Consider the following 19,138-nt stretch of genomic DNA (forward strand, 5'->3'; position numbering starts at 1 on the left):
CCCTGACTCAGTAAAGCTTTTCTTTCCTTCTCGTGGTAATTTATTTATTTCCAGTCAGGAAAGGGTTGCAGGGAAGAGGCGAGCAAGGAAGGCCAGATGAGGATGCCACACACAGTACTATGGATCCCAGAGTCCCCTGAAATGGACTTCATTGATTAACTGAAGAGAATTCCAGAACACCAAAAACACTCATATTCACATAGGGAAAAAAAAATCTGAAGCTTAATTCAAAGGAATTTTTGCGTTGTTTTCATCATTTGCTTTTCTCCATTAGGTCAGAAAATGCAGGAGAAGAGAAAGAGGGAGGGCAAGATCGATAGAGACAGAGACAGAAAGACTGAGTCCATGAAACACAAAGCTAAGTCATTTCAGTGCCCTTTTAAAACATGTAAATACAGTACTTAATTTCTCCACTCTCCATTAAAAAGCTTTTCTGAGGAAAGGACCCATTTTTAGCACTGAAAAATAAGATAGTAAACATTCTCACAAATCTACACATGTTCACACATACATACACTATTCCTCTTGCTTAATCTACAACCTTCATAAAAGAACTGTCCTATTTTAATCAACGGGGTAATTTTTAAGTAAATTACTTGGTAAGTACAAACACGACCTATTTTCCCCGGTTTCAGGAAGAAAAATGCTGTGCAGTATAAGCAAATACGCTACATATTTTTTTAACCTCCATCCTTCGTGCTCGGAGTGTCGAGCTGGCCTGTTAAGGTTGTAACAATGACAAGTACTGACCAGATGTAACCACGCTGAGAATCTGCTGACCGATTATTGCTGACATTCCCTACTTCGATCTGATTCATGGAAGGAACCAAGCGGCAATAAAAGGGTAAAAGGTTATACTAGGAAGACAGAAACAAAGCTTCAACCTAGAGTTGGGATCAGGATCCTTGTCACCCCTAAGGTCCTTGTCTAGCACTTGCTGTATTCCTGGGATTGACCCTTCCTCTCTCTGAGTGTCCCGAGGCAGGCAGCTGCGGGGAGGGAGGGCTGGTTATTGTGTTCTAGATCTGGAGGCTTCTCTCAAGATGGAAGAGGTGAGGGAAGTGAGAGTACAGAGGTTATTAGGGGTCAAAGGCTTGATTGGGCACAGAAGCAAGCTAAGTGGAGTTACTGGAGACAAAGGGTCTATTTAAACACACACACACACACACACACACACACACACGCACACACGCACACATCCCTTCTTACCAAAAAAACCAAACCCATGCTGTCAAGTCAATTCCGATGCATGACCTTCTAGGACACTACTTCCTAGCTGATTCATATTTATCACCTTACGAAATTTCTGAATATTTGGTCTGTACACAAACGTGTACTAAATAAAAAGAAAAAAAAAAGACTATTCCCAGGTAGATTATCTCTTAGGAAAGTACGTATATCTTGCTAATCAGAAGTCACATCTTAATTCTGGTATTTGGGAAACTATGTTGCCACAGTAAATAAATGATGAAGAGTAAATTATTTGTTAAAAAACCCAAAGCGCCCACATAAATCATTCTAGACACTGTTTCTCGTTTTCCGACATATTACTGTACACAAAGCTGCTTTGGGTGCTTGCATTCTTAAAGCATTTGAACACTAACCAGCCTATTAATTTAAAAAGCCAGAAGCTTCATCTGCTCCTCTAATCACCATGACCTGTTCTGTACTTTGGAAAAGGCAAGAAAGACTAAGCATGGCTTGGGTGGGAATAATTTGGGGGATCACGGTTTGTGGTTGTTCACATCTGGATTAGGTATAAAACGATAACATTACGATGATGAACGCTAGAGAGCCTCATCTGCATATAAATAGACCTAATCAGAAATGCAAATTGCAATCAGGAGAAATTTTTAAAGGCTGTAAGAGCTGTGTGATTGTGCAGATAAGGAAAGGTCAACACTTGTATTGTTAAAGTGGTTTAACTGCTCCCAGCCGGCCCAGAGCCTTCCTTTGAAAGAGCAATGTGGAAGGTACAAATTATCTATCAATCTGCAACTAGGCCAGGACTGACAGCTTTGTTTTCCATAACTAGAGCCTTGAGCTGGCCAAACACTGGCTGATTCCCATGAAAGACAAACACCTACACTAAAATAAATATTCAATCTACTCTTCATAATCAGTCTTCTCTCTTTTACAAACCCCTAATAAATGCATACAATAGAAAGTATATTTGCATTTAAATATCCTCCAAATAGACTTCTTTCAACACAATTTCCCACTGAGACATAAATGAAGGGGTCAAGAGTAAGACATATGACTGATGTAACATTTTTCTGAGTGGGTCTGAGTGATACAGCAATATGATTCACATTTTTTTTTACCCCGAAACTTTCCTGAATACTCAAGAAAGATTCAAACTGGGCAGAAAAAAAATCGATGAGATTACATAGTTAAAAAGAAAACACCAGTACTTAGATTACTTAATGCAAAACTGCATTTGTAGTCTTCTTGAGCAAAGCACAAAAAAAATGAACATCTCAGAAAAACTGGAGTACTAAAAAGATGCAATTGTTACAACATAGTTCCTTGGGATATGTTATCTTTTAGGAACATTTCCCCCCCTCCCCATTTTTTTTTCCAAAAGAAATAAATTTTACAATCAGGCTTCCTCAGATTTGAAGAGAAATTGTGTATGAACTATTTATTATCCCTCTATCTAGGCTCATTTCACAAAGAACTAATGAGTCAAGAGCGCCATCTAGTGTCCTACCTTGGAATCTTAAAGAGCGTTTTCACAGGATGCATGTCAAACAGGGGAGGGTCTCCATCCCCCAGTTCAATAGCTGTGATCCCCAAGGACCAGACGTCACAACGAGCGTCATATGAAGAGTCATACTGCTGTTCACAAGCAATGACCTATCAGACAAAAGCAAGACATAACACATCAACTCCACTGCCACCTCCAATGTTCTAAAAGGTCCTTGGTTGATCTTAGCACCTCTTCTTTGTTCCCTTGGCTACTCGGATACTGAATTTGAATAATAATGAGACACGTGTTTTCTAGACCTTATTTGTGTGACTGATTTATCATCTGATATGTTCACTGACTTTAAAAAATGTGTCGGTTCAGTTCAATAAACACTCACTGAATCTTCTACGTACCAAGAACAGTGCAAGGGAAAGCACAAGAGTGAATTAACACCATCCTTGCCCCTCTACCCTTTAAGGAAAGGCTTTGTCTGCATCCTGCACCTTGTTACCAGACATTGAATTCAATACCGAGGAACGGTTGTTCTCAAAGATGCTTGACTCCTGAACATAATCCCCATGACTGCTGTCAAATGAGCAGAAAGATGTTGGAAAACGGATGTGGTTAACATAAAGCAGGAGCCCCCTCCCCATTACCTCTCTCCAGGAACATCTTCCCCCTCCTCAAACTCCAACAACTGGTTTGTATTACAGCAGCAGCAGCTGCCACTTTGGCTGTCCCTATGGTTATTGGCCTGACTGGGTACAAGAACAGCAGAGTCAGAAAATGCCCCTGGGAATGTCATTCATTTGGGGAACATGGAACCTTGTAAAGAAATCTCTATCAACTTCCTGAGTCAGGCAGGAAGATCTCCCACACTCAGCCTCTGAGGACTATCACAATGGAGTTGGGAAAAGGCAGGGATGAGGCAAGGCGTTACAGGGGGACTGTTGTTAACTGCCTTCGGGTCGGCTCTGACTCATGGCGACCTTACGTAAGACAGAATGAAACGTTACCCAGTCCTGCACCATCTCCACGATCTTTGATATATTTGAGCCCAGTGTTGAGGCTACTGCATCAATCCATCTCATTGAGGGTTTCCTTCATTTTCCCTGACCCTCTACTTCACCAAACATGATGTCCTTTTCTGGAGGTTGGTCTATCCCGTTGATGTGTCCAAAGTAAGCAAGATGCAGTCTTGCCATCCTCGCTTCTAAGAAGCATTCCAGTTGTATTTAAGACTGATTTTTTCATTCTTCTGGAAGTCCACAGTATGTTCAATATTCTTCACAAACACCACAATTCAAATGCATCAATTCTTCTGTTTTCTTTTCATTGTCTAGCTTTCGCATGCATATGAAGTGAAGAATGAAAAGACCACAGAGGGACTAGATGTCCCTATTTGACCTGAGATCTGCTTCCTTGACCAAGCATGACCTATGACTATGGGCGGGTAAGAAACTCCGAGCGTCTGGAAATGCATCTGTCCAAACAACCCATGAGGTAAACAAGCAGCATTGCTGGTAAGCAAAGGGACCCCAGAGAGAGCAGTAAGGCCCCGCTCTTAGGCCATCATAAGGTCTTTAGCTTTTACTCCGAGTGAGGTAGGAAAACAGACCCTGTTGAGCAGAGGGGTAACATAATCTAGCTTATATTTAATATGATCCTCTAGCTGCTGAGTTGGGAATAGACTGAAGTGGGACATGAGTGGAAGAAACAAAACTAGATGGGAGATGGTGAGTAGTAACAGTGGAAGAGGTGAGAAATAATCAGATTCTGGATATAGTTTTGAAAGTAGAGTCAACTGGATTTGCTGACGGAATGTATATAAGGTATAAGAGAAAGAGGAGTTGAGGACGACTCTGAAGTTTTGACCTGAATAACAAGAAGAATAGAATTGCTATTTACTGAGATGGGGAAGGTGGGAGAAGCAGGTTTGTGGGTGAAAAGCAGGAGCCCAATTTAGAAGACATATTAAGTCTGAGATGCCTATCAGACTTCCAAATGGAGAAGTTGCTTTTAGCCTGTTGAGACCCATGTTAGACTTCTGACTTACAGAATTGTAAGATAATAAAAGTGTATTGTTTTAAGCCACTAGGTTTATACCTGCTCTCTTCCAGACCCAGTTAATTGTTCTTGCAAGGTCTGGCAAAACATACCGGCCATCTTGCCCTGGACACCATGCTCCTGCTCCCATGATCACCCTCTACCTTCTTTTAGCTCGTTTCTGAACTGGAGAAGGTTTTTTCCATGCACGCACGCACATCCTCTGCCTGGTCACAGTCTCATACTTTGACTATAATATCCTGTCATACTTTTAACACATTATTTTCAAACGTGCATTCAGACTGAAGTACAAATAATTCCAATTTCAGAAGCAGAAGCCATTTCATCGCCCCTGAAGACCTTACTTTCATCATCCCAATCAGGTGAGAAGCTACACTATTTTTAAAGATATCCATAGAAGGCTATTCAACACCTTCCCTTTCAGAAATGACATTTTCAAAAGCGTGGGACAAATATAATTTTAGACCTATCAATCAGCTAAGACTTCACCATTTTTATACTCAACACTGTGATGTGCCCTGTGAGGGAAAGAGAATAAGATTCCATCCCGCCCCAACAGGAGCCAACAGCCAGTTGAAATATAAAATGAGTCTATAATAATTAAATGACAAACCATAACAGCTATAATGTCCTAAGACAATGTGTATAAAAGTTTCCAATAAAGGATATGGGCTCCAAATGCTTAGGAATTCAGAGGAAGATCATTTCTGGCTAAGCCTGCCAGTGAAAAGTATCTAGTGCCCAGAGTCTACAACTTCCTGGAAGAAATTCAAATCAACTTCTAGCCATCTTGGATGGGACACGGAAGGCAATTCCAAGAACATAACCAAATGTGGAATGGTGATATCCTAACATTTCTCAGGTGCTATCATAAAATATTCAAAGCATTTATCTGGTTTCTTTACAAACAGACACTATCTTTGGCTGAGTCTGATTAATGGCAAAGCATCCCTTGGCCAAATTCTCTTCCCCAAATTCAGCTCATAATGTGACAAAAGAAATTCCCTAAGCTCAGACTTCCAAGGAAATTTATAGGAAATCATGCTAATAAAATAGTTCACAAACAATTACTGAGTACCCATAAGCCAGGCATGGTATGAGGCCCTGGGGAGAAAAAATTAATTTAATCATCACAATAATTCTATGAGGTAGGCACTATTATCTCCTTTTATACAAAATGAGGCATGGAAAAGTTAACTATCTTACCCAGAATCATACAGCTAGTAATTGTCAGGGCCAAAATTTGAACCCAGGCAGCAGAGATGGACATGTAAACAAATCATTGCAATACAATGTGATAAGGGCTATAATAAAGGTCATGTTAAGGAACAGTTGAATGGATCAGCTTCTGTTCTCATGTTTTGACTAAACTAACCAGGTTCTTTGAGGTACTGTCACCTAAACTCCACCTTCTCAGAGTAAACCTCAGGCACAGATGGTATTTCTCTTTCAGGATTGGTCCTTAGCAGAAGTAAACGACCCTCTGTGGGTTACCCATGCGATGAGGTTTAAAGACACGCTCCAGGAAGATGCATCCCAACTGAAGGTCAGCATGTCTTGGAATAGGATTCCCTGTGTATCTAACACCAAAGTCTGCAACTATTTCCTTAGGAGACAAAAGAAATGTCATTCTCCTTAGCTCAGCATTCTCCTTGTCTCTAAGTAGAATAAAGCTGACTTCAGGATGCTTGGGATGCCAACTGGTCTTCGTTCCCTTGCCCTCAGGAGAAGGCAACCTCCCAAAAAACTCACTGAATCAGCTATGAGGATGCTCCACCAAGGAAGGAGGGTAGCAATGGCAAGTAAGTATACTGCCCTGGGAGCAGGTTTCTCAGGTTCTTTCAGTCTTGTTAAACCCTTTTGTGCCCAGCGGTGCATATAGCAACCATGAACTTTTTCAGCCTCTGGAGCTAATTGGGAAGCTGCTGTACCACTGATAGTGCATGCTGTCACAAGGTAGGGGCCTTTACGACTGTTTGAAAGCAAAGAAAGGGATGTGTCGCATATTACAGTTTTTACAGAGTGTTGTATAAGATGTCTGCATTTTTGGTGGGAAAAATAGAAATTTTGAAAATTTGTATTTGTTATACACATATGTACTAGTAGACCCTGGTAGGGACTCGGGGGTAGAATTAATGGTACTTCATATGTACCAAGGGACACTAAGTGTATGCTTGTGGAAAGGAGCAAGAAAAAAAATCCATACTACCTGCCAAAAATTCAGACACACTCAATGATTGGGCATGCTTCCATTAATGAAAACACATAGTCAACAAAAAATTCAAAGCAGAAAATAATTGGGTCACCAAAGGGTTAGAGGGGTGGAGAGAAAGGATAGAGATGGTATGGACACAAGGCCCAGGTTCCCAAACACCTAGTCCTCTCTTATCACAGTCACACCCCTCCACCTCTCCCTCTACCACCCAAAGGAGACATGCCCAAGGCAAGAGTATACTCTCCTTTACCTTGAGCCTTTGCTTTGATTACAGGAGTGTGAATGACGTTGGTGGCAGTAGAATAGGGAGGACAGAATAGGTATGAGAGAGTTCAAAGGAAGACTTGCGAGACCTAAGAGTGATTTAATATGGGAGGTTAGGGATAGGGACACATCAAGAAGACTGACATTTTGATACAGAGCAACCAGGAGAATGATGGGACCATTTACAGAAATAGGAGAGTCAGGAAAAGAAATCAGTTTACTAGGCAGTATAACAAGTTCAAATTGTGTCTGAGGTCTGTCCCTGGACCTCACTTTCTTTTTTTTTTTTTTTTTTAATTGTTGTAATTAAATGAAGTTTACATTTCAAGTTAGTCTCCCATACAAAAATTTTTTTACATACATTGTTATGAGACCCTAATTGCTCACCCCATTCTGCGACAGCACACTCCTCCTTTCTGCCCGATTCCCCATGACCATTCAACCAGCTCCTAACTCTCTCTGCCTTCCCATGTCACCTCTGGACAGAAGCTGCCCCTTTGGTCTCTTTTATCTACTTGACCAAAAGGCATACTCTTCACAAGTATCACTTTATGCCCTACAGTCAAGTCCAATCCCTGTCTGAAGAGTTGGCCTTGGAAATTGTTTTAGTTCTGGGCTGATAGAAAGTCCAGGGGCCATGCCTTCTGGGGTGCCTCCAGTCTCAGTCAGACCATTAAGTCTGGTCTTCTTACTAGAATTTGAGTTCTGCACCCCATCCTTCTACTGTTCCATCAGGGACCCTCTGTTGGGTTCCTTGTCAGGACATTCATTGGTGGTAGCCGGGCACCATCTAGTTCTTCTGGTTTCAGGCTGATGAAGTCTCTGGTTTACGTGGCCCATTCTGTCTCTTGGGCTAATACTTCCCTTGTGTCTTTGGTGTTCTTTGTTCTCCTTTACTCCAAGTGGCTGGGACCAATTAATGCATCTTAGATGGCTGCTTGCAAGCTTTTAAGACCCCAGATGCCACTCACCAAAGTAGGATGCAGAACATTTTCTTAATAAGCTTTGTTATGCCAATTGGACCTCACTTTCTTGATTTATAAAATGGCAAGGTGGGAAAGAATGATCCCTACCACCCCCTCCAGCTCTAATATTCTGTGACTTCATGGTTTCCAAACAAGTAACCTTGAGGTAGTATCTCAAACTGAGAGGCCAATATTCCCCATGCAAATTAGCTAGGGCTAACAGCAGATTATTCTAGGACGTGATCTGGTTGGCTGGAACTTTGAGGGGATTTTACTGCCAATATTTTGTAGAAAGTCTTAAGGTCTCTGAAAAGATGCTGGTTATGTGATAATACCTCTGTTAAGGAGGATGAGCTTCAGCGACAGAGCAATTGTTTGGAAGCTGGTTAATGGAGTATGTCCAGGTTCCTATCTTGAAACGCGAATTTATGGCTCTTCTGGTACACTTACACTACACTGCTGCTTATTTTAGGAGGAGGAAAACCACTAATGCTGGGATTACTAGCAATATCTATGCACTAACAGCCTTGATACCCAACGTCAATAGCTATTTCACCCGGAGGTGGGCCTGAACCACCCAAGACAGCTGTTACCACCTAGGCTGCCAAAAACTCTTCTTTCTGGAGTAGACTAAAGAAAAGAAATTTAAGTTTTCACTAACAGTTTGGTTCAGCCGGTCTTTGGAGGAGAGCAAAAGTTGGCAGTCACTTGCCTTGACTGCTAGGGCAGTTTTCTTTAGCATTCTTGGGGCTGAAGACTTCCAAAGTTCCGGGCTCCCTAAATCTGCCCCTAGTCACTTCCTTCTCTCCAACAGCGTGAGTGCCTCCTCCCCTCTCCTGAAGGAGTTTATGGGGTGAAACTGCACATACAACTTAATACAACTGCTCTGACAGATATCATCTCCTCATCTGTCCTTGGGCATGGTCTGCAGAGTTCTGTTGGGAATAGGTGATCTTTTCCTCAGCTACCAGCTGGAGAGTGCCAGAGAAAAAACAACTGTCAGTAGTTCTTTGATTTAGAGGGATCTGTGCCTCTGGCTGGCACAAGAAAATTCCAGAGCTGGACATCTTCATTTTGTCTCTGTCATTCCCTCACTGGGCAACTTTAGCAAATTATTTATTCTCCCTCTGCCTCTTCTTCCTATGCAAACTGACCGACTCCTTTCTCACAGGCCTCGTGTGAAACACCATTTATGAAAATGCTGGTTATTAAGCTTTTTCAATGGCACCAAAATGTTAACAGCAGATATCATTGGGTCATTGAAGCATGGGTAGTATTTATTTTATTTATTTACTTCTTTAAGCCTTTCTACATTTTCTAAAATGTCTACAGGGAGCATGAATTATTTCTATAACAAAAAAGGGCAGATTTTGTTTGGAAAATGTAAAAATATCAAAATGTTTGCCTTCACTTTCTTTTTTTTTTTAAATAACATTTTATTGTGTTTTTGATGAAAGTTTACGCAGCAAATTAGGTTCCCATTTGACAATTTTTACAGAATTGTTCAGTGACATTAGTTACATTTTTCACAATGTATAAACATTCTCATTAATTGCGTTCTGGTTATTCTGTTTCCAGTACTCTAATTTCCCTGCCCTCTTGGTCTTTTCATCTTTGCTTTAGAGTAATTGTTGACCTTTTGGTCTCATATAAATGGTTTTTAAATGGAGCCCCATACTCATGGGTAATATCCTTTATGCTGTGTGCCAACCTGTCATTTTGGTAAAAGGTGATCTCAGGGGATCATTTCAGTTCAAGACGTAGAGTATCTCAGGGTTATAGTCTAAGGGAGTCCTCCAGTCTCAGCTGGTCCAGTAGGTCTGAACTTTTTAAGAATTTGAGTTTTATTCCGCATTTTTCTCTCATTCTATCCAGGTCCATCTATTGTAGCCCTGATCAGAACTGTCGGTAGTAGTAGCGGGCACTATCTAGTTCTTCTGGTCTCAGGGTAGATGAGTTTGTGGCTTGTGTAGGTTATTAGCCCTGTGGACTATTTCTTCTCTGAGATTTTGGTTTCCTTCTTTCTCTTTTGCTCCTAATGAGTAGAGACCAATAGTTGTATCTTAGATGGCTGCTTGAAAGCTTTTAAAACCCCAGACACTACTCACTGCACTAGGATACAGAACATCAACTTTGTGGTGTCAACTAGCTGAACTGTCCCATGAGACCAAGCACCTAATCTTTCAAACCCAGAAAGACATTCTTGCAAAGTGTTTGGGTATATTTGTGAAGTATCTGTAACTGTGTCCTCTATGATTATGCATTCACACACATATCTGTACATACATGTATATACAGATACTCTGTGTACACATATGTGCTCAACTGTACCTTCTTGTACATATATTTGCTTATATATGATCGTACACTCATTATTTGGTTATTGCTGGTGTTGTTGATAAATTATTTATGTCATATTCCTTAACACGTACATCCTTTTCTCTTGTGCACTTCTTAGTGGCATTGTTTACTTTGGTCAAGCTCTGCCCATTACACTGCTTTCACTTTCAAGGACATGTTTCCTTCCTCCAGGGCATTTGCTGACTGTTGGGATTCTTTACCAACAAGTTGACAGGTTAAAGGTAGTGTCTTGGTCAGAAAACTAGGTTCCTATCAGCTTAATGCAAAAAGAACTAAAGAAATGTCCTTCCCAATTTATCCCTTCCTATTGGGTTAGGGTGGACTTTAACTTTCTCAGGCCACTATGATACCATGAAATGTCCCAAGATTATAGTTTCACTTCGGTCTAGACTAAGACAAAGCTCCCAAGATAGTAGTGAGGTCCACCCTCTGCCTCTTGGCAGGAAGACCTGGGCTTTATGAGCGTGAGGGAACAGTCTCTCCTCATCTCAAGGTCTTCATTATCTAAAAAGAACATCTGCATTAGACTGGATGTAAAGGGGATAAAAACATTCACCAGAGGAACTCCTGGATTCAGAACACCGAGATTTCTCCAACGAGATATTTAACTTAAACCATTTATCAAATCGTATATCAAAGTGCTGCTGGGTTGAAATCTCTTTCAATAATGTAATTTCAACCAGTGTTGTCAAAGCAAAAAAAATTATATCTACTATAAGAAAAAATGTATTTTGCACCATAAAAATAATTTTGCAAACTTAAAAAAAAAAAAGTTGTTTTCTTTTGTCTATTTTATTTTCACATTAATTTTTTTTAATTTCATCAAAAATGTAAATAAGATTAATTTAAACATTCTGATTTCTCACCTTGCTAAAATCGTTCATGCAAGCCAAAACCATAACAAAAGGTCGAGATTAAAATTTCACTCAAATACAGAGGCAAAAGGCTGTTATCTCATGAGCTAAATTCAGCTAAGTAATAGGCAAGGCAAATAGACTTAGAGTGTTAATCCTTGGCTGACCTTGAGTCCAAAAGTGCAGGCAATAGACGGCAAATAAGATGGGCTGTGAGGTAGGAAGGCAAATAAGATGCTTAATTTTTCTTACACAACTCACCTAGCATAACTGATAAATATTATTGATCGCAAAGATTTCTAAAATAGAGTTTCTTCTCTGGAATCAGAGATTGCAGTTATATACATTCCAGAAGCAAATATTTTTCATTGGTTTTACAGACGAACATCTTAAAGTTATACCAGCTGAGATACTGAATAAACAAATGAACTCTTCCCTAGTATGAAATATAACTTCAAGAAAGGATATATCTGAGATTTATTTGAGCAAAGGAGATGTAGAGCAGAGCAGAGGAATTAGAACTGACGTATTATTTTTTAGTTCTTTCATAAAACTCAAACTAAGGCTAGGACTGGATCTATATTTTGTATACTGAAAAGCTGCCAGAAATAATTTAAATTATACTATTTTTCCATTCCCAAGGCCAATTCTTCAGACAAAGATTAGACTGGACTATGGGACATAAAATGATACTCGGGAAGAGTGTGCTTCTTAGCTCAAGTAGATACATGAGACTAAATGGGCAGCTCCTGTCCAGAGGTGAGATGAGAAGGCAGAGAGGGTCAGGAGCTAGTTAAATGGGCATGGAAAATCAGGGGCGGAAAGGAGGAGTGTGCTGTCACAGTATTGGGAGAGCAACTAGGGTCACATAACAATGTATGTATAAATTTTTGTATGAGGCTAACTTGAATTGTAAACTTTCACTTAAAGTACAAAAATAAAATATACTGTTTTTATGAAATCCACAAAAATCTCTACTTTAAATGTGATGCTCTGTAAGTCTTTTCCCAGGATTCACCTTAAGTCTTTTGAGCAATAAAACAAGGTTCAAATTAAAAACACACAGAGCACTCTTGTGCAACACCAATTTCCTACAAGGCAGGGCTCACCATGGCTAGTGGAGGGCAGTAGGGACCTGGTTCTGGGTCCAAGGCCAGCACACAGCATTGATTTTTGCACCCTAAATTCCCTGAAGCCCTGGGAACAAACCACTTATCCGTATTTACGTGGTAAACCCCGTTCTCAGACTCAGGACCAATGCCCATAGAACTCACCTATGAAAGATGTGTCAGTATGAGCAAACTTCTGTATTTGTCTTACCACTCACAAAGTCTCCTGGAGGTTTATATTTGCTGGGAATCCCAGTATCATCCCAGCTGCCCTTCTCTGTTCTAGCAACTTTCTCACACCAGAGATGGATACTGGAAGTGATCTTGTTATTATTAGCTGCCATCAAGTTAGCTCCAATTCATGGCAATCTTATGTATAATAGACCTTCAAACCAAAAAAACCCGTTGCCATCGAGTTGATTTTGACTCATAGCAACCCTACAGGACAGAGTATAACTGCCCCATAGGGTTTCCAAGGAGCAGCCGGTGGAACATGATAGAGCACGAGAAATGCCAATTCCTTCCTCCGCCCTGCCTGTTCCTACTTCATCCCCACCCTGGCTCCTCTGGGTCCCCTTCCTAATCCTGCTTGCCTGCCTCCCTTTCCTTTCCTCTGTGATAGCTCAGTGACAATCGGGCAGGGGAGCAAATGCAGACTTTGGCCTGGGTGTGAATTCCCTTTCATTACTGAGCCCGTGTCCTGAACAGGGCAGCAGAGGGCTTGATGGGAGGGTTGTTGTTAGTTGTTATTGAGTCGGCTTCAACTCATGGCAGCCCCATGTACATCAAAAGGAAATACTGCCTGGTCCAGCGCCATCTTCATGATAGTTGGTATGTTTGAATCCACTGTTGTAGCTATTGTGGAGTGCCTTCCAACCAAAGGGGCTCATCTTCCACCTCTATACTGGGCAATATTCTGTTGTGATCCATAAGGTTTTCATTGGCTGATTTTTTGGAAGTAGATTGCCAGGCTTTTCTTCCTAATCTGTCTTAGTCTAGAAGTTCCACTGAAACCTGTCCACCATGGGTGACCCTGCTGGTATTTGACATACTGGTGGCATAGCTTCCAGCATCATAGCAACACACAAGCTACCACAGTTCAACAAACTGACAGATGGGTGGTAGTGATGGTAGGTAGCCACTGGGTAATCTGGGACTCCACACTCAAGCATAGCCACAGTTGGGCTCTAACATGGCTTTGGCAAATGCTTCTGTTCCTGTGGTAACAGCATCAGTTCTTCCTCTCTGGTGGAAGAAGAAGGAGGAAAGAGTAGGTGCCTTGGCCCTTCTCACCCGCCCAGAGATTAAGCATCAGTCAATTCTTGCTTCTCTGAGCTTGGAACTGAGAGGTGTGGGGCAGGGGCAGTACGGTGGAGGGGTGGGAGTGTAGGTGGGAGGACAGCCTGGGAAGTTCCAAATGCTCACTGAGGCCACTGTTTGACACTGCTTGCTTACCGTTACAGAGAGGACATGAGGCCCCTGCTGCGAGGCTTCATGTGCTGCTGCATATCTGGGACCTGAAGCCCTCAGATGGGGTCCTATACTTAGACTTGCCAAGAGGAGGATGATAACGTATCACCACCGCCTCCAGGGCCGGCCCCCCACCTCCACAATGACATATGACTCAACTTCCCCACAGAGCGCCAGCTGAGAGGGGACTACTGCTGGAGCTGAGGGTAGAAGCTGCGGCTGTACCCAGTCATTCCACCCTTGCCCTGGGTCTTCACCCACCACAGTCTGAGCACCTGGGTTGTCCCTCAGGGACAGGGTCAGCCCCAGAACCAGATGGAGGGAATCTCTCTGTTTCTTAGAGGCTGATACAAGGAGCCAGAAGCAAACCAGGAAGAACAAATGGCTACAGAATCTGAGATGTATGTCTCTGGAAAAGATACAGAGGTCTTTCAGCCAATAATTAAATGTTGTGACCTCTCACTTGAATCTCTTGAGCTCCCCACACCGTGCATTTTTCACAGCAACGTGACTGGCAGACGGGAATTTAGGGATCTCCAGTCTTTGTAATGAGAGCCAGGTAAAAATGGATCCTAAAGGTCACGCCATCACATCCATTCACCCTCACTGAAAAGTTGGTGAGATACCACCCTCATTATTCACGGAACACCAGAACCACAGAATGTTGGAGCCAGAAGGGGCTTTTTCCCCCTAAAACTATAATTGTTCTCTCTAAAAGAGAAGAAATCTCAGAGGCAGAGACTACCTAAGCCAATCTCTTTGTTTCACTGAAGAAAACTATTTAGGCAGGGTCCTGGTTGGCCCAAACGGTTAAATGCTTGACTACTAACCGAAAGATTGGTGGTTCGAACCCACTCAGAAGCAGCTCAGAAGAAAGGTCTGGTGATCTGCTTCCGAAAAATCAGCCATTGAAAACCTTATGGAGCACAGTTCTACTCTGCAACACATGGGGTTGCCATGAGTCAGAATTGACTCTATGGCAATTGTTTTGTTTTGTTTTGTTTTTAATGGGTGAGGACAATACATGCCACCATTTTTTAAAGCACTTTCCATATTAGGCACTGGGCAAAACACTTCTGGTACATTACTTCACTTTGTCCTTTGAGGCAGTTTTTCTCCCCATTTTATTAATCAGAGATATTCAGTAACTTGCCTGAGATCAGCGGTAAGTGGCTACGTGCTCTGTCATGGATTGAAATGTGTCCCCAAAAAGATGTGTGTAGCAACTTGGCTAGGTCATGATTCCCAGTATTGTATGATTGTGTAATCTGATGTGATTTCCTTAAGTGTTGTAAACTCTATCACTATGATGAGATTATACGTGATCTCCTATGTGTTGTAAATTCTATCACTGTGATGAGGTTGTACTGATGAGGTTGACAAGATTAGACAGCGTCTTAATGCAATCTCTTTTGAGATATGAAAGAGAGAAGCGAGCAGAGACACATGGGAACCTCATACCACCAAGAAAGCAGTGCCCTCCTTTGGACCTGAAGTTCCTGCGCTGAGATGCTCCCAGACCAAGGGAAGACTGATGCATCACAAGGATGGTTCTCCAGAGCGGACAGAGAGAGAAAGACTTCTCCTGGAGCTGATGCCCTGAATTTGAACTTGTAGCCTACTGGACTGTGAGAGAATAAACTTTTCTTTTTTGAGGCCATCCACTTGTGGTATTTCTGTTAGACCAGCACTAGATGACTAAGACATGCTCCCACGTTGACCTGACTCCAAAATGCATGATCTTAACTCTTACTGGGGCCAGATTAAAATAACCGGACCACGACCATTTAAAAAAAAAAATAATGGCAGAACTAAGACTAAATTGGAATCTCCTAAATTCTATTCTGAAGAACTTTGTTATTTTATTTTTCCAGATCCTCTCCTTAGGTATTAATTATATTGGCTTCTAGTGTCAGGTTAAAATGTTACATTTTCCTCAACATATTAGGAAGGATAGCTCTTACCTAAAATAATTTTAAAATAGAAAAAAACAGACTCACATCTTATCTAATACATTGGTGATCACAGTTAAACAGTTTTCTGTAAACAGTGGTTAAGAGTGAGGATTTTAAAGCCAAATACCTGGGTTCAAATTTCAGTGGGCAACGCCGAATAGTTTGCCCAAGGACAAGAAGAGTTATTTAAGCATTCTATGACTTTTTTTTTTTTTTTTTAAACATTGAGCTAGTAATAGCACTGACTTTATGGGGATTCTAAATGAGTTACTCGTGTAAACAAAGCACTTAGTACCTGGCACATAGTAAGTACTCAATAAATGCTGTTATTTGGGGACCAAACTCATTAGCTAGAGCTTAAGGAACAAAACAATAATGACAATAATAATATTTCAGCTTTGTAGTGTTTTATGGCCTTCTCAGCCTTTCGACATAAAATATCTCATTTGTCATCTCTAGTCCTGGCAGTGCCAAAGGAAATACCATTATCATATAATTTAGCTAGGAATGGCGTAATTAATGAAGGCAAGAGTGGTTGCAAAAAGCCTGCGATATTTCTGTATTGGTGTAAGCTGGTTGTTATGGCAACCGTCCCATCAAGGACCCTTTGCCAGGCGGAGAGAGACCCATTTTTGGAGCCGTCACAGCACATCTGTTCCTCTGCTCAGCTGATTAGCTCTTGTTTGCAACAACAGGCAGATGGAAGTAAAAAGGAAAAAAAAAATTCTAAAAAGAAGCAAATGTTTATTTTCTCCACAAGTCTGTTTTCCAGTACAGAAACAGACCTTTGATTGTTTTAGGAAGATGTCGAGTAAACTAGATCCTTAATACATGGGCTGCTTCTTGCATTGGTGTGATTGTAGTTGACCTATAAATTACAGGTGATGTTCCTTCCTGTGCATCTTTTAAAATCATGTGTCTACCACTCCAGTTTCAGAATATCCTTCTACGGTACTTTGGCATATCTTCGTTGTAGGAGCTGTCTCTGCTAGTTTGCACACATTTCCCACACTGAACACCCCATATGAGCACACTGTAAAGTGAAAGACTGGAAGGCTAGGAGACATGAATTCAGGGGCCACGTCTGCTCTGAACGAGCTCAGAGACCATCCCATCACTGCCTTAGTTTCTTCATCTGTAAAGTGGGGCTTGCACTGCCATGCTCTCTGAAAAGACACACAGCTCTAACACTTACTAGGTATGTGCGTTTGGGCAAGATAACTCCTGTACCTCTTCAGGTGGTAAAACTGAGATGATAATAACCACTACAGAGAGTTGTGGGAATAAAATAACATACAAAAAAAGCATTTGTCACAACCCCAGGTGCATTGGCAGGCCCTTAGTAAGTTTCCTTCCCACTATATACTTGTCCTGCTCAGTCCCTGAACACAAAGCCATGCAGCCTGCAGCAGTCACAGCCTGGAAAATTGAAGAATCTGGGTTTTTTGGTAACTTCACTGAGCTGATCAGTCAACAAACTCTGCAACCACCTTCCTCTGTACTTATGTGAAACTGTTTCCTATTTTTTAAGTCATTCTGCACAGGGTAATCTTTTAATGGAGTCCCTGGATAATGCAAATAGTTCATGCATCTGATTGCTAACCAAAAGGTTGGAGGTTTGAATCCAACCAGAGGCACCAGGGAAGAAAGGCTTGGTGACCTACGTCCAAAAAATCAGTCATCAAAAACCCTGGGGAGGAGCCCCTATGGTCTCACCCCTTCGGGAGGAAGGGAGAATGAAGAAAACAAGATATAAGGAAAAGATTAGTCCAAACGACTAATGGGCCACAACTACCACAGCTTCCACCAGACTGAGTTCAGTACAACTAGACGGTGCCTGGCTACCACCGACTGCTCTGACAGGGATCACAACAGAGGGTCCCAGACAGAGCTGGAGAAAAATGTAGAACAAAATACTAACTCACAAAAAGAGACCAGACATACCGGCCTGACAGAGACAGGAGAAACCCCGAGAGTATGGCCCCTGGACACCCTGTTAGCTCAGTAATGAAGTCACTCCCAAGGTTCACTGTTCAGCCAAAGATTAGAGAGCCCCATAAAACAAAACGAGACTAATGGGGCACAACAGTCCAGGGACAAGGACTATAAGGCAGGAGGGGACAGGAAAGCTGGTAATAGGGAACCCAAGGTTGAGAAGGGACGGTGTTGCCATGTCGTGGGGTTGTTAACCATTGTCATAAAACAGTATGTATACTAACTGTTTAATGAGAAACTATTTGTTCTATAAACCTTCATCTAAAGTGCAATTAAAAAAAAAAACCTATGGAGCACAGTTCTACTCTGACACATATATGGTCACCATGAGCCATTGCTGACTAGAGGACAATGGATTTTTTAACCTGTTAAATACATAGTTTCTAGGCTAAACTTCATAGATTTTTTTCTTTCCCTCTTAAAATAATATTCCCTGGAGTGTAGTATGCTAGTGGCATATTTAGCTTGTTTAAAAAAAAAAAAATTGTACTGATCTTGACTTTGAGATTAACCCCTTTACTCTGCCAGAGTAAATATTTCCTCAGTAGTATTGTTTCAAAGTACCATCACACAAAGGGCAGCCCATGGAATTTCTCTTCTCCTGTACTGCTGCTTTGATACTGCTTCTATCAGTATTTTTCAACTTCAGTAACATCCAAGTGAGGCAGTGGAGAGTGCTGACATTATGACTGTTGATTCACATGTAGCCTTGAGTTGCCCCGGTGAACAGTGGGTCTCGACTGCTTGTCAACATTTGATTGTGGTATGGTCACATTCCATTAGCTACCTGGTTTGCAGTAGAGCCTATTTGAATTAAATATTGCAGTTACTCAAGCTTGTGAAATAAAAATGGGAAAGAATAATTTTGTTCCATTCTCAAATATAAAATAGGATCGTGGATCTTTCAGCTTAAGTTAAAAAATAAAAGCAAAGATTGTCTGCAATGGTTTTATTCCACTGGAGCTGGCATTGTATGCATGTTATCATATTTAATCTAAATACCGTTTACTCACACAAACGGAAGCGAAGCAAATTAAGATCAATACATCATGCAGGCCATCACTTGAAGACGACATTAATTTGAACCAGTACTGATTATACTTTCAAAGTCTGCTCTTGACCCAAAGCGTGGCTCACAGTGGGTATTTTTGTTGGAATGAACTGACAAATAGTTAACAAATGGAAAGTTCT

At 41.4% G+C, this 19,138-nt stretch overlaps 1 protein-coding gene across 1 annotated transcript in view; it reads right to left on the minus strand.

The window, feature by feature from the left end:
* Nucleotides 1-19,138, minus strand: part of MYO3B (myosin IIIB) — a 532,652-nt gene that overhangs the window by 494,105 nt on the left and 19,409 nt on the right. The window contains exon 7 of the mRNA XM_012555289.2: nt 2,714-2,859. Coding sequence (XP_012410743.2) covers nt 2,714-2,859 — 146 coding nt within the window. The remainder of the gene's footprint in view (nt 1-2,713; nt 2,860-19,138) is intronic.

This window comes from Trichechus manatus, unplaced genomic scaffold, assembly GCF_000243295.1.
Source record: "Trichechus manatus latirostris isolate Lorelei unplaced genomic scaffold, TriManLat1.0 scaffold00037, whole genome shotgun sequence".
In the NCBI taxonomy this organism is placed as follows: domain Eukaryota; kingdom Metazoa; phylum Chordata; class Mammalia; order Sirenia; family Trichechidae; genus Trichechus; species Trichechus manatus.